The sequence below is a fragment of the Macrotis lagotis genome, chromosome 2 (genome assembly GCF_037893015.1).
Source record: "Macrotis lagotis isolate mMagLag1 chromosome 2, bilby.v1.9.chrom.fasta, whole genome shotgun sequence".
NCBI classification, from domain to species: Eukaryota; Metazoa; Chordata; class Mammalia; order Peramelemorphia; family Peramelidae; genus Macrotis; species Macrotis lagotis.
Genome location: NC_133659.1, coordinates 337894345 through 337919091, shown reverse-complemented (window position 1 = coordinate 337919091; position 24747 = coordinate 337894345). Strand labels below are relative to the sequence as shown.

The 24747-nt window shown below is 49.3% G+C and overlaps 1 protein-coding gene across 2 annotated transcripts; it reads right to left on the bottom strand.

Annotated features, from left to right (window-relative positions):
* Window positions 1-15483: 15483 nt before the first annotated feature.
* On the bottom strand, window positions 15484-23935 carry PIM3 (Pim-3 proto-oncogene, serine/threonine kinase). 2 transcript variants are annotated; one of them, XM_074227242.1, is made up of 6 exons: window positions 23845-23935; window positions 23627-23736; window positions 23459-23509; window positions 22980-23343; window positions 22418-22594; window positions 15484-22320 (listed from the first exon to the last, which is right to left on the bottom strand). In XM_074227242.1, the coding sequence occupies exons 1-6, from the start codon at window positions 23927-23929 to the stop codon at window positions 22136-22138; spliced, it is 972 nt and encodes a 323-aa protein (XP_074083343.1). In that variant the 5' UTR covers window positions 23930-23935; the 3' UTR covers window positions 15484-22135. The 2 variants fall into 2 exon arrangements, with proteins under 2 accessions (XP_074083343.1, XP_074083342.1); XM_074227241.1 differs by having other exon boundaries at window positions 23627-23935.
* Between the last annotated feature and the right edge of the window lie 812 nt (window positions 23936-24747).

Sequence of the window (24747 nt, the reverse complement as noted above, 5' to 3'; positions counted from 1 at the left end):
TTGCCTTCCTTCTTCCCTCCCTCCCTCCCTTCCTTCCCTCTTTTTTCTCTCTCTCCCTCTTCCTTCTTAGGTTTAGTTTCTACAACCAAAGTGTGGTAGGATCCATATAATTCCTTATTTTACAGGTGGGAAAACTGATACTCTTAGAGTTTAAGTGACTTGCCCAGAGATAATCAGAAAGTAGTATAGATAAGACCTAACCTCAGGATCTAGAGATCATGTCTTTAGGTCAGTCATGTTCCAGTGTCCCTGAGGGTGTGCTTGCATCCCCAGAGAAGGCTAAGGCAGTGCTGGCCTGGGAGGAATTGGGATCTGCTAATGGTTTGGGATCCGAGATTTGTTTAATTGGCCTAGGGGGTCAAGCTGTTCCACCTAGACTCAATGCCTTTTAGACACCCCTTCATAAGGTGCCTTTCAGCCTGTTTGACCAGTACAAGGGGAAGCTCACTGCCAATTGAGGTGGAGGGAAATTAGGAGGCTAGGGGAAATCCTGGTACTATGTCATTAAGAGGGTGGCCACCATCTTCACCTTTGCTAAAGGTCAGCTGGACATGGTGACCCTGGGGGAGAATTTAGGACCTGTATCCTGAGCTGAATGGGTGTGTGTGGGGGGGGGGGGTTGCTGTCTCTGGGGAAGGGAAGTGAGGGCAAGTTTCTCTTAAGGACACCAAATCTGGGTCACTTAAAAAAAAGACAAAACTGCCTAATAATAGGGAACTGGAGAGAGCTGGGCTGAGTCACACTCTGAGATGACACCTACACTGTGAGGTTCATTAAGGAGGCAGAAAAATGTGCCCCCAGCCAGGCTCAGCTAAGAGGGAGCAGATGGGATGTGGAGTGTGCCAATCTGAGCCCCCAGCCCCAGCACCCTCCTCTAGGGCTCTGAGATATCCAAACTCTCTCCATGTAGCTGCTAAGGAGCTCAGAGCTCAAATTGGAGGCTCCAAGAACCTCAAGGGAGCACCAGCCCCTGGCCACATAGTAAGTTTGGGGCTAAGCCAATCAGAGTCACCTGGCACCATGCCCTTCTTCTGCATTGAAGAGAAGATCAATTTCCACCCATACCCTAGGGTGAGGAAGGGCTCCCAATCAGGCCTGAATCTGGAGGAAGGAGGTCCCTCTCTGCCAGTAGGACCCTGGACAAGTCTCCTCTTGTCTCTGGGTCTCAGTTTCCCCATGTGTAAAATCAGAGGTTGGTTCTAGTTGCTCTCCCAGCTCTAAACTCTCTGGACCTCTGTGGGCTATAATTCGGCCTACAGACGTGCCACCAAGAGCAGTCTCTAGCCACAAAATAAGTATTTGAGGCCATTGAAGAAGGGAAACTAGCAGCTAGGGGTGGGAACAAAGAAGGCCACAAGTCTTAATGGAAATTTGGAGATTCTAAGAAGTGGAACTGAGGAGGAAGAGCATGTCTGAACAGAAGCCATGCTGTGGAATAAGCAACCTGCCATCCCTGCCACTCCTAGAAGCCTCAGCTGTCAGAAGACAAATCAGTTCTCCTCCCCCCAACTCTGGGGTTTGTTGAATATGGACATCTCAGTTCTCACACTCCTCCTCCCTCAATGGCCCATCTCTGTCCATCCCAGGAACTCCAGAGTCAGACACCTTCCCTCCTTTGCCCTCCCCACCCCAGGCTCAGGGGAAAGAACTTCTGCCTAAGATCCAAGAGCTGCCTGGATGTGTCTGAGGCAGGACTTGAATTCACATCTTCTGGAACCTGAGGCTGATTTTCCACCCATTGCTCCTTTCATTCTGCTTCTGACATGAAAATGAGGGAACTGAGGCAAGTAGAGGTGAAGAACAGGTCCAGAGTCACACAGCTACTAACTGTTTCAGGTCAGATTTGGACTCGGGTCTTTCTGACTCCAAATCCAGTTCTCTATCCACTAAACCTCTCTGTACCTCAGTTTCCTCATCTGAAAAATGAGAATGAAAATAGCAGCTACTTCCCAGAGTTGAGGTAAGGAACAAATAACACGCATAAGGTACTTGGAGAACTTTTACGAAACTATAAATTCTGACTGTTGCTGCTGCTGTTTCTGTTCTTGTTGCTGCTGTTATCGTTGTTGCTACTGGTGGTGCTTTTGCTGCTGCTGCTGCTACTGTTTCTGCTGCTGCCGCTGTTTCTGTTGTAGCTGCTACTGTATCTGTTGTTGCTGCTGCTACTGTTTCTGCTGCTGCCGCTGTTTCTGTTGTAGCTGCTACTGTATCTGTTGTTGCTGCTGTTACTGTTTCTATTGCTGCAGCTGCTGTTTCTGCTGCTGCTACTGTTTCTATTATTGCTGCCGCGCTGCTGCTGCAGTGATACTTTGACTGGATAGGATCAGGGCAGAGGTCAGAGGACATCACCTTTCTAGTCCCAAATAGCAGTCAGTAAGCAGATGCTTCTTGAGAGCTGTGATGGGCACTCTCCTAGGCACCCAGGACACAAAGATACAAGAGATTTCATGAAAAAACTTCCATCAGGGAAGAGAAGATGAGCAAACATCCGCATATGTGAAACCAGATACAAGGGGACTCGGTGGAGACACTGATCACGGAAGGCTACATGTAGGAGGGTCCTGAGTTGGTTTGGGAAGGAAGCAAGAGCTAGAGGTGAAGATGGACCACCTACTTGGGGACCAGCAAGGGCAAAGGCCTAGAGGTGGGAGATTGAATGTTGTATGTGAGGAACAGTGGAACTAGATGAGCAAGGGGAAAAAATAGAAGATGATTGGAAAGGTAGTAGTAGTAGTAGTAGTAATAATAATGATAATCAGCCTTTAGACAGAGATTTAAGACACAAAGAACTTTATCAACACTGTCTGATTTAATCCTCACAATGACCCTGGAAAGCAGATGCCATTATTTTGCCCACAGAGATCATGTGACTTGCCTAGAGTCTCACAGCTGAGACTAGATTTGAACTCAGGTCTTCCTGGCCTGTGTGTTATCCACTCTACCACCTAGCCATGTAGGGAGAAAGATCAGCTTGGGAAGCACTTGGAATGACAAGAAAAGGACTTTTAAAAAAACAATATTATAAGCAAATTAGGAGATCAAGGCCTAGTTTACCTGTCAGATCTCTGGAACGGGGAGCAGTTTATTTCTAAGGAAGAGTTGAAGAACGTCACCAAAAACCAACTAGATGATTTCGATTACATTAAATTAAAAAGCTTTTACTCAGACAAAACCACTGTAACCAAGATCAAAAGAAATGTAATCAATCAGGAAACAATTTTTACAGCTAATATTTCTGACAACGGACTCATTTCTAAAATATACAGAGGACTGAGTCAAAGTTTTTTTAAAAAACAAGCCATTTCTCAACTGATAAATACATATCAAAGGATATGCAAAGGCAATTCACAGATGAGGAGATCAAAGCAATCCCTAGTCATATGAAAAATTGCTCCAAATCATTACTTACTAGAGAAATGCAAATTAAAGCATCTCTGAGGTACCACTCACACCTCTGAGACTGGCCAATATGACCAGAAAGGACAATGATCAATACTGGAAGGGATTTGGGAAATCTGGGACACTAATGCATTGTTGGTGGAGCTGTGAACTCATCCAGCCTTTCTGGAGAGAAATTTGAGATTATGCCCAAAGGGCAACAGAAATGTGCATATACTTTGATCCAGCAACCCTACTACTGGGTCTATACCCTGAAGAGATCATGAAAAAGGGCAAAAACATCACTTGAACAAAAAAATATTCATAACAGCCCCGTTTATGATGGCAAAGGATTGGAAGTCAAGTAAATGTCCTTCAGTTGGGGAATGGCTTAGCAAACTGTGATATATGTATGTCATGGAACACTATTGTTCTATTAGAAACCAGGAGGGACAGGAATTCAGGGAAGTCTGGAAAGATTTGATGAACAGATACTTGAGTGAGAAGAGCAGAACCAGAAGAACATTGTCCACCCTAAGAGCAACATGGGGGCGATGATCAACCTTGATAGACTTGCTCATTCCATCAGTGCAATAATCATGCACAATTTTGGGGTGTCTGTGATGGAGAATACCATCTGTAGCCTGAGAAAGAATCATGGAGTTTGAGCAAAGACCAAAGACTATTACCTTTAATTTTAAAAAATTATCTTATTCTGTCATTTTGCAATCTCTTATCCTTTATGTTTCTTCCTTAAGGATATGATTTCTCTCTCATTACACTCAACTGAGATCAATGTAGACCATGGAAACAATGGAAAGACTAACAGACTGCCTTCTGTGGGGGTGGGGGAGAAGCAAGATTAGGGGGGAAATTGTAAAATTCAAAAATTAATTAATTAATTAAATATATTCTTGAGTAGTGGAGGTAAAAGAAATAAATGGAGGGTGTAAGAACTTTCAAGAACTCTATTGCAAGGGTCCCAGAGAGGGCTTTGTGTTAAGGATGTTCTAGACAACCTAGCTGAGAGGCTGAGTTTTGAACCGAAGCACCAGACTCTTTTTCCTCAGTAGTAAATGACATCTGAATTCAGTTCAGGGTTGTACCTGTCAGAATCTTGGACAACTACAGGCCTTCTCCATCTTCATACAAGTTGGAGGGAAAATGACCCAGTGACACAGGGCCACTCTGGACACTACTTTCACCAGCCTTCTTAGGACTCTTGGCTGTCTACTATTTTGGCCTTCCCTCCAATTGCCGAATTCATCTGACACCAGTGACCTTTCCAGTCTATTTCTCCATCCACTTCAGAAGCACAGTGCATTCATTATGATCCAAGTGAGTGGTTTCTCCCTTATTCCCCCGCATGAACCTGGCTGCCCTGGGACCATGCTGGTTTTCGAGGGTCTTTCCAGGTCCCCACCTCCAAGTCTTCTCTTCTCCGCACTAACCACTTCTAGCTCCTAGGGAAAGTGTTTAATAAATAGATTGCACTGAATTGGTTTTCCTTCTCAATGCAATGATGGGAATTGATAAGGTGCTCACCTGCCCAGAACCCAGTCAAGGATGTGGTGGAGGGAATTCCTGCTCCACCATGACTTGCCTTAACTGTGGGCTGTGGTCTAATCAGCTCTGAGAGCCTGGTTGTGGTCACTGACCTCTTTTTGAAGGCTGTCAGTAAAGGGGAGCACTGCACTTTGGACCCATGACTGAAGGTCAGGGACGCAGAGGGCTGTGCTACTATGGGAGGTTGATATCCCTGGGCCTTTTCTCTAAAATGAGAGGGTGTGAAAAATAGAAAGATTCTGTGGAAAGAGGAATGAATCTGGAGTTTAAGGTTCTGGGTACAATTCTCTTCTATGGCAACACTTCACTGTGTGACCTTGAGCATGTTACTTATCTTCTCCGAGGCTTAGTTTCCTTATCTGTAAAATGAGGGGCCTGGATTCAATGGTTGCTGAAGCCCCTGACAGTTCTAAGCCCATGATCCTATGACTCAGGTGCAAATTCTGGTTACTACCTCTATGACTCTGGACAAATCACTTACTCTCCCAAGTCTTAGTTCCCTCTTCTGCAAAATAAGGGGGGTTGGCCAAGGCAATCTTATAGGACCTTTTCCAGGTCTAGATCCCTGATGGGCAAGCTCATGGATTCAAAGGTACAGAAAGACCATCTCATTCCATGTACTTGCTTTGGGGAAAACTGAGGTCCAGAGAGGGAAGGATTTTGCCCTGAGTTCCATCATTAGAAGCAGAACTGAGATTTGAACTGGGTGAGGGTGGAAGGGAAACCCTCAACTGAATCCTATACTCTCAGCTGGGTCCTGTGCAGCCAGTTTTTGATGAGGAAAGTTCTATAAAGTGGGCCAGGGAAGGGAGGGTCAGCCCAAGAGACACTGACTTTCTCAGACCTGTTGCTGAGAGGGCCCCTGGGGCTGGTGGACACAGACGTGCCACCAGCCTACCCTGCCTGGCAGCCTCTGAGACAGACTTGGGGGTGGTGTTGATGGGGATGTGTCCTTCCGGCCCATGCTCCCCCCCACCAGATTCAGAGGCAAGACTGGCTCCCACCCTCCCCTCCTGGGGGGCAGGACTTTCACAGACCCCTCATGTGTTTCTTGCTAGAGACTTGTGTAGCCTCCTTCCGGTGGCAGGACCACAAAAAGCCATGAATCAGGGCCTGAATAGGGCCCAGAGCGGGAACAGTGTCCTTTCTTTGGGCTGCCAGTGTCCAATAAGCCAGAAGATTTCCCCTGGCCAGGCCCACGAGAAAGGACTGATTTAATCTCCTTCTGTTTCACTGGGAAAAACTTCCTGTCTTTGCATTCTCCCATCCCTGGCCCGGAAACGCCAGACCATTGTCCCCCTGGTCTCATTGAGGGGCCCCCTCATTAGCAGGCGAGGTCTGCTCTGAGCCTAGGGCCCAGGGCCAACAGGACTGAACTTCTGTGGGAGAGGCCCTTGGGGAATGAGACCTGGAGAGCACAGAGCCCCCACCCCATGGGGCTCCTCCACCCTGAGACCATTGAAACAGCTTTTTGAAGGACCCCTGAGAGAGTCATCCACATCAGTTCCCAGGCTTTTGAGTCCCCCAGAGTCTCTTCTCCTCCAGGCTAACTATCATCCAATGGGTCCTTCCATAGAACACAGTCATCTGGCCTGCCTTCCTCTGAAGGCTCTCGGGGTTCCCAATCCCTTCCCAGATGGCAGTGCCCAGAGATAACCAACCCCAGAACCACACAGTCCAAGGATGAGAAAACACTTCAATCTAGTCTGACTTGGGTGCAAAAGGCATCTCCTCATGATGCATGCCACAAGTCATCCTGCAGCTGCCATTCGATGACCTCCAAGGAAAGGACCCTTCTACTTTGGGGGGCACATCTACTTTCCAGTCTAACCCAGTCCCATTCTTTGCTCCCCTTTCTTTTCTCTGTGGCTAATCCCTCTTCCACAGGATTGACTTCTCCTTCTTGAAGATAGTCATCCTGTGTCTTCTCTTCCTCATACTAACTGTCCCCAGTTTCTTCCTCACATGACATGGACTCACAGCCCTCCACCTTTCTCATTTTCCTCCTCTATACATTCTACAACTCATCAAGGTCCTTTCTAATCACTGATGCATTGTTGGTAGAGTTGCATACCATTCTGAAAACCAACTTGTAATCATGCAAAGAAAGTGACAAAAATGTCCATGTCCTTTGATACCAAGATTCCACTGCTGGCATATATCTAATGGGGTGCGTTACCAAAAAGTAGGCTCCCTGAGGAATTTCACCTTGCTGGCTTTGGTTCCATAGCACCCTACAATCTCTGTGCATGGGAGAATTTTTGGCTCCTGACTCTGTCACCCAGGATGTTACTGAATCTTCTTGAAGGCTTTGGGTCATCTGCAAATTCAACAGGGATGCCATCTCTACAAGAGGGGAAGCAGAGGCATTCTTTTAAACATGTTTGTTCTACTGAACCTGGGTAAGGGTGGGCAGGCCCTCAAGCTCAGAACAGAGAAGTGGCAACATCCAGAAAAGGTTGGATATCTAGCACTTCTATAACAGCCAGGGTGAGGGAAGACATTGGTTTGACAAGTCTCTCATCTTTATTTTTTAAAAATATTTTAACATTTTTATTAAAAATTTTGCATTGCCAATCCTATCCCTCCCTCCTTCCCTCAGTTAGTGAGCAGTCACATATAGATTATACATGTGCAATTACAGAAAACATTTCCATGTTAGTCATTTTATACAAGAAGACTCAGATAAAAGAAAAAGAATGTGAAAAATAGCACACTTCAGTTTGTATTCAATTAATAATAGTTCTTTCTCTGGAGGTGGGTAACATTTTTCAACCTAAGTCTTTTGGGATTGTCTAGGATCATTGTATTGCTGAGAATAACTGAATCATTCAGAGTTGACCATATTACTGTCACTGTGTACAGTGTGCTCCTGGTTCTGATCATTTCACCAAGTATCAATCCATGTGAGTCTGTCCAGGTTTTTCTGAAATCATCCTGCTTCTCATTTCTTATAAGCACAATAATATTTCACTACAATCGTGTACCCCAGCTTGTTTCCTCAATTGATGGGCATCTCTGATTTCCAATTCTGGGACACCACAAAAAAAAGAGACACTATAAATATTTTTGGGCAATTAGGTCCCTTTTTTGGTATATCTTTGGGAATATAGACCTAGCAGTGGTATTGCTGGATCAAAGGATAAATGCAGTTTTATTGTCCTTTTGAGCATAGCTTCATATCACTTGACAGCTCACAACTCCATCAACAATGCATTAGTGTCTCAGTTTTCCACAGTCTCTCTAACATCCAACATTTTCCTTTTTTTGTCATATTAGCCACTCTGATAGGTGTGAGGTGGTACCTCAGAGTTGTTTTAATTTATTTTTTCTGATCAGTAGTGATTGTTCATATCCTTTGACCAATTATCAATTGGGAAATGATTTGTATTTTCATAAATTTGATTCTGTTCTCTATATATCTGAGAAAAGAGGACTTTATCAGAGATACTTGTTGTAAACCCATGCCTCCCAGTTTTTTGCTGTCCTTATAATTTTGGTTGCATTTGTTTTATGCAAAAATTTTGTAATTTTTTATAATCAAAATTATTTTATATTTCGTAAAGCTTCCTATATCATCTTTGATTTTACCCATAAATTCAGATAATCTATCCCATACTCTCTTAATTTGCTTATGGTATTATTCTTAATGTATAAATCATGTACTCATTTTGACCCTACCTTATTATACGGTGTGAGATGTCAGTCTATACCTAGTGTCTGTCATATTGTCTTTCAGTTTTCTCATCAGTTTTTGTCAAATAATGAGTCTTTGTCCCCAAAACTTGGATCTTTGGGTCTATTATAAACTAGACTACTACGGTCATTTACTATAATGTAATTTGAACCTAATCTGTTCCACTGATCCACCTCTCTATTTCTTAGCATCAAATTATTTTGGTGATTTACTGCTTTATAATATAGTTTGAGATCTGGTATAACAAGATTGCCTTCTTTCACATTTTTTTCCTATTGATTCCCTTGAGAGCCTTGAACTTTTGTTTTTCACATGAATTTTGTTATTTTTTTCTAGCTCTATAAAATAACTCTTTGATAGTTTGATTGGTATGACACTGAATAAATTAACTAGGTAGAATTATAATTTTTATGATATTATCTTGGTCTGCCCCTGAGAATGGTTTTTCATTTGTTTAGATCTGCTTTATTGGGGTGGCTAGGTGGTTCAGTGGATAGAGCACTGACCCTGGAGTCAGGAGTACCTGAGTTCAAATTCGGCCTCAGACACATAATAATTACCTAGCTGTGTGGCCTTGGCAAGCCACTTAACCCCAGTGCCTTGCAAACAAAAAACAAAACAAAACCAAAAAACCTAGATCTGCTTTATTTGTGTGAAAGTGGTTTGTACTGTGTTCATTTAGCTACTGGATCTGTCTTGGCAGGGAGACTTCCAAATAGTTTAGATTGTTTAAAGTTATATTAAATGGAATTTCTCTTTCTACCTCTTGCTGCTGAACTTTATGGGTAAAATGTGAAAATACTGATGATTTAAGTGGTTTTATTTTCTGTTCTGCAATTTTACCAAATTCTCTAGTTGATATCATCTGCAAGCAGTGCTAGTTTTGTTTCCAAATTGCCTTGTTCTAATTCCTTTAATTTCTTTTTCTTCTCTTCCTGCTAGAACTTACATTTCTAGTGCATTATTAAATAATAGAGGTGAAAATGAGCATCCTTGATTGAATGACACTCCTGATTGTACTGAAAGATTTCTAGCTTATCCCTATTTCAAACAATGCTTGTTGATGGTTTTAGATAAATTGTACTTGTCATTTTAAGGTAAGCTCTCTTTATTCCTATGCTCTCTAATGTTTTTCTAAATGGGAATGTGTACTGAATTATCTCAAAGAATTTTTCTGTGTTTATTGAGATAATCATATTATTCTGTTGCTTTTTTATTGATATGGTTAATTATGCTGATAATTTTTCCAATTTGGAACCAGCCCTGACTTCCTGGTATAAATTCCATGTGGTTTATAATGTATGATCCTTGTGATATATTGCTATAATCTCTTTACTAGTATTTCATTTAATATTTTTGCATCAATATTCATTAGAGGGGCGGCTAGGTGGCACAGTGGATAGAGCACTGGCCCTGGAGTCAGGAGGACATGAGTTCAAATCCAGCCTCAGTCACTTAATAGTTACCTACCCCTGTGGCCTTGGGCAAGCCACTTAACCCCACTGCCTTGCAAAAACTAAAAAAAAATATTCATTAGGGAAATTAATCCTTAATTTTCTTTCTCTGTTTTGGCTCTTCCTGGTTTGAGTATCAGCAAGATATTTGTGTTCTAAAAGGAATATGGTAGCTCCTTTCCCTGTTTTTCCAAATAGTTTATATAGTATTGGAATTCATTATTCTTTAAATGTTTGATAGAATTCACTTATGGAGATTTTTTTCTTCAGAAGCTCATTGATGGTCTGTTCAATTTCTTTTTCTAAGATTGGGTGCTTTAAGTATTTTATTTCTTCACTCAATCTAGGTAAAATATATTTCATTTAACATTGTCAAATTTTGGGGCAGTTAGGTGGCACAGGGAATAGAGTACTGGCCCTGGAGTCAGGAGGACCTGAGTTCAAATCTGATCTCAGACACATAATAATTACCTGGCTGTGTGACCTTGGGTAGGTCACTTAATGCCACTGCCTTGCAAAAAAAAAGATTGTCAAATTTATTGGAATATAATTGGGCAAAATAGCTTCTAACAATTGTCTTAACTTTCTTTTTTTTTTGGTAGTAAGTTCAACTTTTTCATATCTGGCACTAGTAATTTAACTTCCTTTTTAAAATCAAATTAGCCAATGGTTTATCTTTTTTTTCCATAAAACCACCTCCTAGTTTTATTCATGATCTCTTTCCACTGTCCATTATTAAATGTAATTTTTGAGTCTATCAGTATTCCCAAGGTTTTCTCATGTCATGCTTTGTAGATCTCAAAGCGCTTTAAATTCAACATAAAATCTTTACGATCCCTGAATCTGTATAAAATTCCAGTAATAAAAAAAGTAAAACAACAAAACTTAGTTCTACCCTGCAAGTGAGCTTACAGTCAACATGAATGGAAAAGGATTTGTTGAACACTTGCATGTGTCGCCCACTATGCCGACACATACAAATACGAACAGTAGGCCCTGACCTTAAATGGACTTAGATTCTTGTCAGAGAAACCATACACATGGGGTGAAATGCTTCGGACTAGGAAGTCACTGGGATGGGGAAACACGGGGCATTGATTGATGTGCCCTTTCCAGGATGAGTGGTGTGGATATGATTTCTGTCCCTGGTGCCAGCTGCAGAAAGGGGGAGAGGGGACGTGGGTGGTATACCCAGTAGTTTGGTCTAAAGATGGCCCCAGATTATGGGTCTCAGTAAGGTTCATTTTGGAAAGCTTCATATATTTACTGTCTTGTAAGAATGACAGTGGAAATATGGCTTTACAAATATGGAAGCTGAGGCCCAGGATAAGGAAGTGAGATTTTCCCAAGATCACATGACTAGTAGAAAACAGGGTCAGCATCAAGGTCCTCCATTCCCTCCATGATATAGCCTCTTCACCCACCCGATCAAACCCATCTCCTTTTGAGAAAGGCCAGAAGGAAAAACATCCTTATCTCCCAATTTCCTTCTCCCTCAGCATCTTTCATTCATGATGAATATGATCAACTACATTTGCATCCTCTTTAATTAGGAATTTGTTGGATAGATAATAATAATAAATATTCACATTGTAACAGCCATCTCCCTCGAGCCACCGTAATGACACACCATTGGCAGACATAGCCACCAAGCTTAATTTCCAGAAGGATGGCTCTGATGTCAGTTAAGACCAGAGTGCCCAGAGGGCACTGGTCTGGGTACAGCTGACTCACAGGAACCCGATCACCAGGGTCCGTGGAGGACACGGGTCCTGGATGCCTTGCTGTCTCATCTGCCCTATGAGGGTTGGCCCAGGTTGGCCATACTGCAATTGAGTAAGGTATTCATCCTCTGAAGGCCCCAGGACTCCCCTGGGGGCCCAGACACCCCATTCTCCTGAGTCCAGTCTTTCTGAACTCTAATCTTCACCCCACTCATTCCTGGTAGGTGACTGAGGAAGGAGAACAGAAGACCTACGATGGGGACAGGAAGACGCTAATGGCTAAAGCCCCTGACTCCAGATGTGAACCAGCCAGGACATTTCTGAAGTTATGTATTCATTAGTGAAGGGGTAGAGAAGGCCAGAAAGGAAGTTTGGCACCCAGCTATGAAGGGGCTTAAATGCCAGGCTGTAGGCCCTATGGGAAATGAGGAACCATGGATGATTGTGGGGTAAGAGAACGAATCACCCTGGTGACTGACATCTGGGAAGGGTCTCTTCCCTACCTCTGCATACTCCAACCCTCCCCCTCCCCATCTTGCCTAGGGACCCAGCCTTCTGCAAATGAACACCATAGCCATTTGTCATTTTCTGGATTGTTGCTGAGGCAGAAATAATGGGAAAGCTGGGAGGAAGGGACCACTCCATCTTAACATTCCATTACAGATACAGAGGATCACTAGGAATAGTCTGACTCACTTTACAGGATCAGACGGAAGTGTTCAGAACACAAAGAAAACAAGCATTGGTTAAGCTCCTACTGTGGGCCTACATATGCCTGGCTTGTGATATTCTCTCATTTGATTCTCACAACAACTCTGGAAGACAGGTTCTATTATTACTTCCATTTTACAGGTGAGGAAACCAAGGTAGGCAAAGATGAAGTGACTTGTCCACAATCACACAGCTAGTATATGTCTGAAGTCAAATTTGAACTCAGGTCCTCCTGACTTTCAGGCCATCACATGGCTGCCTAGGAAAGGAGGGACAAGGAGAATCCAGGGGACTATTATGAACCAGTGAGGGATGGGGATACTTAGAGGTAATTCTGAAGACAAGTATAGGAAACTGATAAATAATTCTGATGAGCAGGAAAAGGGGTGCAGGCTGAAGACAGGATGTACAGAGTGTCCTGGGAGGGGGGACTGCAGCAAAAGCCTTGGGAGAGGGTTGGTGTGTGGAGCTGATCCTGGCCTTCATCCTAGTGACAGATGACATTGTGGATGTGGGGGGGGGCACCACACTGGCATAAGAAGCCTGGCCCTTAGGGACGGCTAGGTGGCACAGTGGATAAAGCACTGGCCTTGGAGTCAGGAGTACCTGGGTTCAAATACGGTCTCAGACACTTAATAATTACCTAGCTGTGTGTCCTTGGGCAAGCCACTTAACCCCGTTTGCCTTGCAAAAATCTAAAAAATAAAAAAATAAAGTTGAAGCACTCTTAGAATGCCCTTACCTATGTATCAGACCCAGACTGGCCCCCCCAAGGCATAACTGCTCTCACCAGGTTCACAGGGCATGGTCTAGTTGTACTTAGTATAAGAAGGTTTTCTACTCCTAACTTTTTCTGCTGCTGCCACTGCTGTATTCGTGGCAGGTAAGATTGTGGGAGGAGCTGGGGGGAAGAGCATCCTTTTGGAGATGGAGGGATATTTTCAAACTCAGGATGACTATAGTGAATATTATTATTACCCTGATCTCTCCATTGACTGCAGTGTGCCTGGCCCATTGGCACAGATATCCAAAACAACACGTGGTGAGGTGCCTTCAGCTGGCATCACTTGGGCAAAGAAAGATTTTTGGAGGAGAGTTAAAGGCAAAAGCATCTGATAAAACTATCCAAGTGAAGAAAACCTAGGAGAAGCCTGAATTGCCTATTCTTTTCACCAAGTTTGAGGAAGAAATTTACAGTCGATTGAAGATGCTCATTGGGAAGCAGCCAAGGATCCCATCCATCTTCCTAGGGAGGACCCAGAAGATCTACAAATGTCCAAAGTGAATGGAACTGGATATGAAGAAGGGGGCTGGGAGGACAAGGTAGGGCATCGTTTGAGGGACTGAGGAAGGATACACTTAATACATGATCATTCTTCAGCTCTTGAGAATTGTATTTCTCTTGGGACAGTTGAAAGGAACAGACGATGTGGGTATTTCTTTGGAGAAAATTTGAGCTTCCTGGGACAGAAGGCGTGGCTATCAATCAAGATGCCATGGTACTTTAGCTCATGAGAGCTGTCTTTCTATTGGACGACTGAAGGGAGAAGACTCACATGGAGAGTATGGATACAAATTGATTTGGGTGTAACAGTGTTTACGGTTCTTGAGAATTGTATTTCTCAAGAAATCTGAAAGTAGTATACTTAGACAAAAAGTATGGCTTCAAGCCAGGTATAAAACAATTAAGACTTGATGAAAGGATTATACTGAGACAAGAGCCATAGAGGGTATTAGAGGGTAATTAGCACCACTTGGAGAAGCACAAAGGACCTATTATGGTAGGGGGGGGTAGGGAGAATGAGTCCATTGGAGTCAGAACCCCACAGTTACTTGATTGTACTGAGAAGTGAAATAAGTAGCCCCAGGCAGCCCTGTCCTCAGGGGGCTTCCAGTCTGGGGAAGACTAGAGATAAACACAAGGAACAATCAGAGAACTGGATAGCATGAGGCTTAGACCGAAAATTGAACTGGGCTTCTCAGACTCTAAGGCCTTGGAGGAGTTGGAAAAGAGAACCATTAAGGATAGGTCAAGACAACTGAAGGTGGTAGGTGATTAGGCCAGTCATGAGAGAAGAAGGCTGCAGGCAGGTTCCCTCCTCAGCATCCCCTGCTCTTATCCTATGCTCCTCAGGGGAGGGGAGCATCACTTTCCCTCTTTCCTCCCTTCTCTTCCTCTTCCTCTGGATCGCCTTCATCTCAGACTTTCTCTTTTTTTCCTTAGAAAGATTTTATTTATTTTGAGTTTTACAATTCCCCCCCTAATCTTGCTTCCCTCCTCCCACCCCCACAGAAAGCAGCCTATTAATCAGACTTTCTCTTTTTCTTGACTGGGTATGAGGGGGGTGGGGTGTAGGAGGAGGAGGGGATGGGTTCTCTTAGAACTCTCACTCCCTTCAGTCCATGCCCTTCTCCAGTTGGACAAGCCTCCAGGAGTCTGGGCCTCTCCTCTGGTCTCCATGCCTCCACTAGTTTCCATCCCTGCCCATCTTTAAAACTCAATGCCAGCTCCCCCTCTTCCAGGAAGCCTGCCATGATCCCTTCTGATGGAATTATCAATGAGCTCCCAAAGGCTTTCCCAACAGGGATGTCAGGTAAGGAAGGGTCATGACTGAGATTTCACAAAGGATGAGATCATGCTCTGGAGGCAAGACACAATCATGCTGCCAGCATCCATCCCAGGATTCAGAGCTGGGCCTCCGGGTTCTATTCTTTGTGTATATCTCAAGTCTTCCCTAGACTGGCAGCCCCCTGAGGGCAGGGCTGTCTGGGTAAGATATGTCTTTGATATTTCCCGAACTCCTGACTCCAAGATTGATGGGTGCCAGGTCAGAGGGAAAATTTGGTTTTCCTCTCTCCCAGCCAGGAGAAATATCCCAGAATCCTTGAATCTCTGACCCTAAGGGACCGCAAGGTCATCTTTCCCAACCAAGAACAGAGGAGGATTCCAACCAAGACCTTGAGGATTCAAGACAAGAGATCATTCAGCTTCAGCTTAAGTATCTCCAGTGATGGGGAACTCACTACTTAGCAGAAAAGTTTTCCTTGCCTTGGGCCCTGGGTCAGCCTCTCTGCATCATTACCTACTCCACCTCCATTTCTCTTAGTTCCATCCTCTTGGGGTAAATGTCACAAAATTCCAGTGAGGTTCAGTCCCTCACCACAGGGTCTGCTCCTGCCCTTTCAAAAAAGGGGAACTTGGGAAAAAAAGGAGGGTGAGTGAGTCACCCCATCTTGCCCAGTAAGGTCTTGGTGAATTAAAGACTGAATTTCTCATTTTTGCCCCTCCATCCCAGGGCCTTGATGGTTTGGAAACCACACACGGGGAGGCCCAGCCATGACCACTCAGGACCTAGAAGGCCATGGACAGTCACGAACCAGGAGAAAAGTCCACTGGGGGTGGTTGGAGGCACTAACAGCTGAGCCTTCCCAGGGGTTTTCTGGTTTCCCTTTTCTTTTTTTGATGCACTTACATTGAGAGTTAGGAGGGACCAGAAGCCTCTCCCTGTGGCTCCAGGTGCCTCCCTATGGGGCCAAACAAATCTCCTTTCTCTTCCACCTGCCAATCCAGGAAACATGGGGAGAGCAGAGCTGCTGCCCCAAATGACTCTTCTACAGCCAATAAGGTTCTAGTGCCTTTTATCAATCCTGGTAGAGAATGATCTCAAAGCCCCTGGTCATCCTGGCTCCCTTCTCCTGGCCTTTTTCAGATGGGACAGCAATAGTCTGAATAGGGCAGAGGACAGGAGGATCAGCCCTCCCCTCGATCCTCCCCCCCCAATTTACACAAAGCTGAGGGGAGAAGGGCTACCTCCACACAACACACACACACACACACACACACACGCATGCACACACACGCTCTTTGGAATCCCGGCTCTCTTCTAACTGTTCCTTTAATAATATTCTGGAGAAATCTGCCAAGGCATTGACTTTCCAGTCTGGAGACCCCATGCTCAGTCACTCTTTTTGGAACCTCAGATACTGATTCTCTTACTATTTTTCCTACTTATCCTGTTAATTAATACCCATGAGTCATTTTTTTCCAGTCCACTCTTTTTGGTACATAAACCAGCTGCCAAAGAACTGCTGGCACCTCTTTTGTCTATCACCCCTTCCCCTCAGACCCAGGGACCCAGCCCTGCCTCTCTTCTGAGAGTCCATCTCTCATCTCCAGCCACCCTCAGATGCCCCAGAGGTATCTCAAAATCCCCATGTCCAGAAGAGGTCTACTTAGATTTTCCTCTTCCAGACTCACCCATCTCTGTTCAAGGCTACCCTGCTTACAGCCTCCAAGTTAACCCCCTGGAGCCGGCTTTGTTTCCTCCCTCTCCCTTATCCCTACATCCAACCAGTTGTTTTCTTGTTAGTTCAGCAGTGAAGCAGAAGGTCTTTCTCACTATCTCCGTGGTCCCCTTACAGCTTCCCTTGCATGACAGCAAATTTCCAGCTCCAGTGACTTTGCCTCAGCTGTGCCTCATGCCTGGGCAGTGTCCCTCTTCAATCTTCCTGTGAGGATGCCTCCCCTGTTTTGTCTCAGTGCAAACACCACTAACCAATCGTTGTCCCTGATCCTCTCTCAGTTGGTAGCATCCTTTCCTTTAGAAATGACATGTTTTGGGAGCAGCTAGGGGGTGTGGTGGATAGAGCACTGGCCCTGCAGTCAGGAGGACCTGAGTTCAAATCTGACCTCAGACACTTCATAATTGCCTAGCTGTGTGACCTTGGGCAAGTTACTTAATTCCATTGCCTTAAATAAATAAAAAAAGACCTTTTCAATAAAAGAAATGACATGTTTTTGTACTTACTTTTCATCCCTCAGTAGAATGTTAGCACTTTGTCCAGGGACAGTTTGTTTTTTTAGTTTGGTTCTGGATCTTCCCTCCCACTTAGCAAGTGATTATTCAATCGACTGATTGATTGACTAGCATTCCTAGGCTAAACTGAAGCTAGTAGACAGACATCCCTTCCCTCCAAGAACTTTCTTTTTTTTAAAAAAAATATTCATTTATTTTTTTCAGCCATATGCACATGTATATTTTTAAGTTACAAAATTTCCTTTCACCCTCACTTCCCATCCCCTTCCCCTTAGTGGCAGTCAGGACAGCATTGTACATACATATCTTTGATAGCCATGTTTCCAGATTAGTCATTTTTGTTATGAGGATTTAGGATTAACCTTCTTGTTTATTTTGTGGTTAGATTTACCTAGTTCTGAGTGAGGGAGATTGAGGTCCCCCATTATTAAAATCTTATTGTCTTTGTCTCCTTGTAATTCCCTCAGTTTTTCCTCTGGAAATTTGGATGCTATACCACTAGGTGCCTACTTGTTTAGTAAAGCTATAGCTTCATTACCAGTGGTGCCTTTTTTGAAGTCCTTCCTTATCCCTTTTACTTATTTATTTTTTTGTAAGAGCTTTCTTTCTTTCTTTTGTTTTTGTTTTTGATTTTGCAAGGCAATGGGGTTAAGTGGTTTGCCCAAGGACACACAGCTAGGTCATTATGAAGTGTCTGAGGTCAGATTTGAACTCAGATACTCCTGACTCCAGGGCCAGTGCTCTATCTAGCCACCCACAAGAGCTTACTTTCTAATGGGGGAGACAGGAAATGCCTGGCCATAGAAGAGACCACTGGGGAAGCTAGGTGGTGCAGTGGATAAAGCACCGGCCCTGGAGTCAGGAGGACCTGAGTTCAAATCTGACCTCAGACATTTCATAATTGCCTAGCTGTGTGGCCTTGGGCAAATCACTTAACCCCATTGCCTTGCAAAAAAAAAAAAAGAAAGAAAGAAAAAACATAGAAGAGACCACTTCCCAGAGATAACATCTCTCTTTACCATGCAGGTGTGTCTATCTCCTCCCACAGAGCTCTACCCCCCACTTATAGCTTATATGTAAAAAAGAAGTGAGATGGCCTCAAAAGGCCATTCCAGCTCCAAATCTTGCCCTCCAGGAGCTTGGCTGCTTGTCCAGGGTAGATGGGGAATGGAAGGGCACAGACTCTCAGCTTCCTTTGTGGCCAGTCCAACATTCAACACTGGGTGGTATAGGAAGCCATCTCCCCGAGGCTCAGGATCCACCATTCTCTCACCCCAAGGACTGGAGTTTCCTTAGTTCTCCATTATCTCCTATGGATGGGATTTGAGTCTCTTCCCGATCTGATTCTGTCCCATCTTTCTAGTCTGATTTCGTTTTCCTTCCTTCTCAAGGTGCCCAATAACTGGCCTCTGTGTGAGGCAAGCCCCTCAACCTTCCAGAACCTCAGCTTTTTTCTCTGAAATATGGGGAGGTTGTTCTAGATAACCTTTGGGCCCCTGATCTATAGACTGGTCTGTATCCTTACATGGGGAGGATGAAGTGAGGAGCTGTGGAAGGGTACTCCCCCCAGAAGAAGTCAGAGCTCAAGTCATGTTTCTGGAGCCAGTGTTTCTGGATTTGGGAGGAATCACCCAAAGGGACGTGGTGAGTTCCTGGCTATGCTGGGGGACCCCTCCCTGCGACGTGCTGGGCTCCGGGCCTATTTGGGGCAGTGTCCTATTGGAAGGCTCTCCTGGCAGGGAGAACTGGCCCTGGCCGCCTGGCTTTCTGTGTGTCTCCATCACTCGTCTCTCCTCATTGGGCTCCAAATACCCCCATACTACTTTTGAGAATCCTGGAGGAAAGTCTGCAATAGGGTCAGGCCTGGGCCTGGGAATGAGGGGGTGGAGGCCAGTGGAGCCCTGGCTGGCCAGCTGCTCCAAGACAACAGTCAGGTCTGCGTCGATGCAGGCAGGCGTCTCCCCTGCCTCTCCTCCCAAACCCCCAACCCTACGGCCCACTTTGACTCGGGCCCAGAGGGGGGGGGTCTGAGACAGGCAAGACCTAAGGAGACTGACGCAATGGAAGAGTGAGGAAAGATGGGTGTTTGTCTCCAGGTTCTGGGGGGTGCCCAACCCAACATTCTCCAGGAGCCCCTGGCCCTAAAACAGTGAGAGATTGCCAGACCAAGTCATAGGATCCTCCCAGGCCCTCTGGCTCTTCTTGGAGAAAGCCAGAAAAAGAAGACCTCCATGCTCTGCCCCAGGGAAAGATGGGACCCTGGGTCCTGCCCTTAGGGAGCTTCCAGTCTGGGGCAACCCCCGGCCCTATGCTCAATAGCTAACGATTTCACCAGGATGATGAAGACTCAACACCAGGCCTCGTGAAGCTCAGAAGTGGCCACTAGGCCCCTGGCTAGCTGGGCTCGGGCTCCCTGCTAGCCCTGGGATTGCGAGAGTCCTCAGCTTCTGACTTCCCTGCCTACAGTCTGAATCTTCACCTACCAGTTCTGTGGCCCCCTACAAGTCATGTCACCTGGGCCTCAAGTTTCCTCATCTTGAAATTGAGGATAAAATATTTGAGCGACCTCTCTCCCAGTCCTTGATGAACCCCAAGAGGTCTCCATCCAACTCCAAAGCCCCCTTCTCAGGGAGCCTGCTCAGTTGGCCAGTCCTAACCCTGTTCCAGTTGAACACAATGCAGGATGCACAGGGGGCCGCTTAGTGCAGATTTGTTGAATGAATGAATAAATTGAATCTATAAATGTGAGACCACAAATAAGCTCAGAAGGGAAAGTCTACCTCAGCACTAGTGGAAATAATACTACATTTTCAAACATAGTTTGTTCTTCTAAGTAGGTTAAACATTCCCCTTGTTTCTCCCATCTCCCGTGGAGATGACCGCATCACCAGTCCTTGAAGCTCTGGACCACCTCACCAACTCCCAGGATCCTGGATCCTAACTCTCCTCCATAACTCTTTCTGAGTGGGGGTATGAGAGTGGCCCCAACACCTTCCCCAGGCAGGTCATGGGCATGTGAAGTCATTCCCCTTTCCCACCCTCGGCACAATTCACCTGGGATGTTAACCCTCTCCCCCATAACTCACTTTGGGTAGGGGTCCCAACTCTTTTCCAAACCAAATCACAGGCCTGCTACACATCTGCACCCCCCCACCACCATAATACAGGGGAAAGGGTCAAAGGAAGTAAAGACAGATCTCCTTCCCCCAGAAAGCCTGAGGGCTCAGGTTGTCCAGCCCCTGGTCAGGCCCACGGGAGGTCCTTTTACAATTGTGGTCTGGATGGCTCTGGGCTCTCTGGCCTTCTGCTCCAACCTCTCTCCCCACCCCCCCTCAAAGCTGGAGGCCCAATCCTAGCCCCCAGTTCTCGACAGCACGGGAGGGTTTAAGAAATTCTCTCTGGAGATGGGTCTAGTGGACTCTGTGACTGACATCCCCATTTCACAGACGGAACAGAGACTCAGAGGGGGAAGACCGTCTGTCAGGGCTTGAATGTTAAGAGCTGGTTCGACGCACTAAGAAGCCCAGAGGCATTTGTTATATACAAAAAAAAAAATTTAATTGAAATAACCTGTATAAAAAAATATGATCTCCATACATTTCACACTGTTCAAGTGAAGGAACAAACCCCCAGATCCAAGTCACGCTCGGGGTGACCTGGTCACAAACACAGCGAGTAAAATAAATTAAAGGGGCTGCTGACTGCCACCCTCCCCCCCCCAGTGGAGACAGACCCTCCCCCCTTCCCAGGCAGGGGGGCCAACCGACTGCCCCCCTGCCCCACTTAGAAAAGTCACTCTATTCCCCTTAAATTAGACTTTGTACAGTAATTCTCCATCTTTCAACAAATACAGGGAGTCGGAAAGAAAACAGTGGACAGGAATGCAAGAATTCGGGGTCACCCGAGCTGCCGCGGCAAGGCGGGGCAGCTCCAAGCGGAATCAACTCTCAACAATAAATTAAGCCCAATAAATAGGCGCGGCCTCCAAGGCCAGGCCGCTGTCCTCAATGGTCATACAATAAATAAAAAAACTGTCGCTATCATACAGGAGGGGGGCTCCGGACATAAATACGCAGACAAGGGTGGGGGGGCCGGGCAGGCCTGGCTAGTTGCATTGGTTTGTGCATCCTCTCGAACAGGCCCAGCCACGCTTAAGACTGGAGGGCGGCCAGAAGGGCAGGGATGGTGGAGAAGGCGGGGTGGAGGCAGACCGACAGACGATGGAGGAGGGGGGCGTCAGGTGGGGGGGCGTTGTGCCCAGAGGTGAGATGATCCGAAGGAGGTGGTGGACCTTCCCGATTTCCAAAAACTCAAGCGGCTAGCCCAGTCTGGCCTCAGTGCAGACTGCCAGGAAGGTGAGGGAGCAGCAGAGAATCGAGGGAGGGGCTTGTGGTCCCGTCCCCTCCCCTCGCCACCTTTCCTGGGGGGGTCAGTCCAGCTGGGGGGGGCCAGGCCCCGGGGAGGCTCGGAGAGGGCAGCCCTTGCAGCTCAGGACCCCCGCCCGGACTCCAGGCCAGCCCCCCAACTAAAGCAGCTATCAGAAAGGCACTCAGAAGCAAGGGAATCAGTCCCAGCTCTATGAGAGCCAAGAAGTTGAACGCGGGATTCTAGAGGTCGCAGGGCCCTGCTCGCTGCTCCCAGGGGAGAGGCGGGGGCGGGCTCGCGGCCCCCCTCCCCCTGCCTATGGGGGGCTCCGAGGCCATGGGCCAGGAGGCCAGGAGTGTCCCGGCCCTGCGCGGGCAGTGCGCCCATCCACTCCCCCACTCCGGGGGCTCCGGCGGCTCCCCTTCACAGGCTCTCGTTGCTCGAACTCGTGCTGGACACGTCGGTGTCGATGGCCCGGAGCCGTAAGTCACAGTCCTCCGACTTGCCCGCGTCGGAGCGCAGCATCCAGGGGTGGGCGGAGATCTGGTCCAGCGTGGGCCGGTCCGAGGGCCGCAGGGACAGACACCATTTGATGAGCTGCTGGCACTCTGGAGGAGGAGGAGGAAGGCCAGGTCAGGAGAGGGGCGAGGGGGGCCCCGGGGGCCCCGCAGAACCGCCCCGAGGGCCCCGGCGCCGGCCACTCACCCGGGGAGATCCTTCTCCTGAAGTAGAGGCGGCCCCGCAGGATCTCCTCATCCTGCTCGAAGGGGATGTCCCCGCACACCATGTCGTAGAGGAGGACCCCCAGGGACCACACCGTGGCCGACCTGCCGTGGTAGCGGTGGTAGCGGATCCACTCCGGGGGGCTGTAGACGCGGGTGCCTGCAGGGGGGCAGAGGGCAGGCCGGGTCAGCCGAGGCAGACCCCCGGCCGGCAGACCCACGGCGGACACAAAGCCGGGCGGGGAGCCCCCGCCCCCCGCGCTGCCTTGGCAACCCCTGCCGGCCCGGCTGCGTGATGCGGGAGTCACATGAGCCGGAGCCTCGGGTTTCACAACAAACAGATGTGAAGTGAGGAGCCCGGGCTGTTTGGGGGAGGGAGGGGGCGGAGCCTGGGGGGGAGGCCCGGCCGGGGGCGGGGCCGAGGCGGCCGGGCCGGGGCTCCGATCTGCATTGCAGGGTTTTCTGTCTGCGGCGCCCCCTCCCTCCCACGCCTGCGCACAGGCCCCGCCGGGCGGCCCCGCGCACCCCCGCGCACCCCCGCGCACCGTCGAAGTCGGTGTAGACCGTGTCCTTGAGCAGCGCGCCGGAGCCGAAGTCGATGAGCTTGAGCTCCCCGGAGCGCAGGTCCACCAGCAGGTTCTCGTCCTTGATGTCGCGGTGCAGCACGCCGCAGCCGTGGCAGTGGCGCACGGCCTCCAGCACCTGGCCGAAGAAGCCCCGCGCCAGGCCCTCGTCCAGCGCGCCCTTCTCCGTGATGAAGTCGAACAGGTCCTTGGCCGCCTCGGGCCGCTCCAGCACCAGCAGGAAGCCGTCGGGCCGCTCGAACCAGTCCAGCAGCTTGATGACGCCGCGGAAGCCCGAGCCCACCTTCTTCAGCAGCACCACCTCCAGGGGCACCACGGCGCCGGCCTGCGGGGCGGCGGGCGGTCAGGGGGCGGCCCCGCCGCGGCGACACCCCGGCCCCCGGCCCCCGCCCCCCGGCCCCGGCCCCGGCCCCGGCCCCGGCCCCCGCCCGGCTACTCACGATGGTGCCCCACTCGGTGACTCTCTCCTTCACCACATGCTTCACGGCCACCTGGGGGGGGGGGAGCGGGGGTCAGCCGGGCGGGGCGGGGGGGCTGCGGGCTGCCCCGGCGCCCCCCCCCGGCCCCGACCCGACCCCCGCCCCGGCCCGGCCCGGCCCCCCACTCACCGGCAGCCCGTCGGCCAGGCGGCTCCCGGCGTAGACGGTGCCGAAGCCCCCGCTGCCCAGCACGGCGCCCACCTGGTACAGCTTCTCGAAGGGCTCGCGCTCGGCTTTGGCTGCGGGGCACAGGGAGCGGGCGGGGTTGGCGCGAGCCCCGGGTGGCCCCGTTCCCGGTGCCCGGCCCCCCGCCCCCCGGTCCCCCGGCCCGGCCCCGGCCCCCTTACCCGGCTGCAGGATCTTCACGGGCAGGTGGTCCACGGCGCCGGGGCCGCAGAGGTGCGCCAGGGAGCCGAACTTGGACAGCAGCATCCTGGGGCGGGGGGGCGCGCGGGGGGGCGGGGGCCGGCTGCCCGCGGGCGGCGCCTCCCCGGCCGGAGCGGGCGGGGGCCGGGGCCGGGCCGGGGCCGGGGCGGCTGCCGCGCTGGGCCGGGCCGGGCCGGGCTCCGGGGCTCCGGGGCTCCCCGCGCCGGCCGCGCTGGGCTGGCTGGCTCCGCCGCGCTGGCCGGGCCGGGCCGGGCTGGGGCTCCGCCGCGCCGCGCTGGCCGGGCCGGGCTGGCTCCTGGGCTCCCGCGCTGGCCGGGCCGGGCTGGCTCCGCTCTCCGAGCCGCGCGCTCCGCTCTGAGCCGCTTACACACGGCGCCGCCTCTTAACTCCCAATATTTTGGTGGGGGGGGGCGCCGGGCCGCGGATCCCTCCGCGCGGCCGCAGGGGGCGGGGGCACGGGGGGGCACCGGGGAACACCTCTCGCTTGGGCTCGGGGGGGGGGCGGCCCCGCCCGCCCCCACGCAGGCGCGCTCGCCGCCCCGCGCCCCGGCTCCTCCCCGCCTCCGCCACCCCGCAAATGAGGGGAGCCCCAGGAAAGCCGCAGGAGGGGCGGCGGGGGCGCCGGGGGGCGCCGGGCGGGGGGGCGGCACGGACTACTTTCTTGTAGTAAGCGCCGCGCAGGCACACTCGCGCTGCGCACGGCGCCGGCGGAGGGAGCGCGCCCCGGCGTGCACACGCGGTGGGAGGGCGGGGCCTCATTTGCATAGGGTGGAGCCGCCCGGGCCAATGGGGAGGCCGGGCCGCGGCGGGCGGGGCGCGGGCCCCGAGGCTGTTCGCCGGGCAGCGGCGGCGCGCGGCCGGCG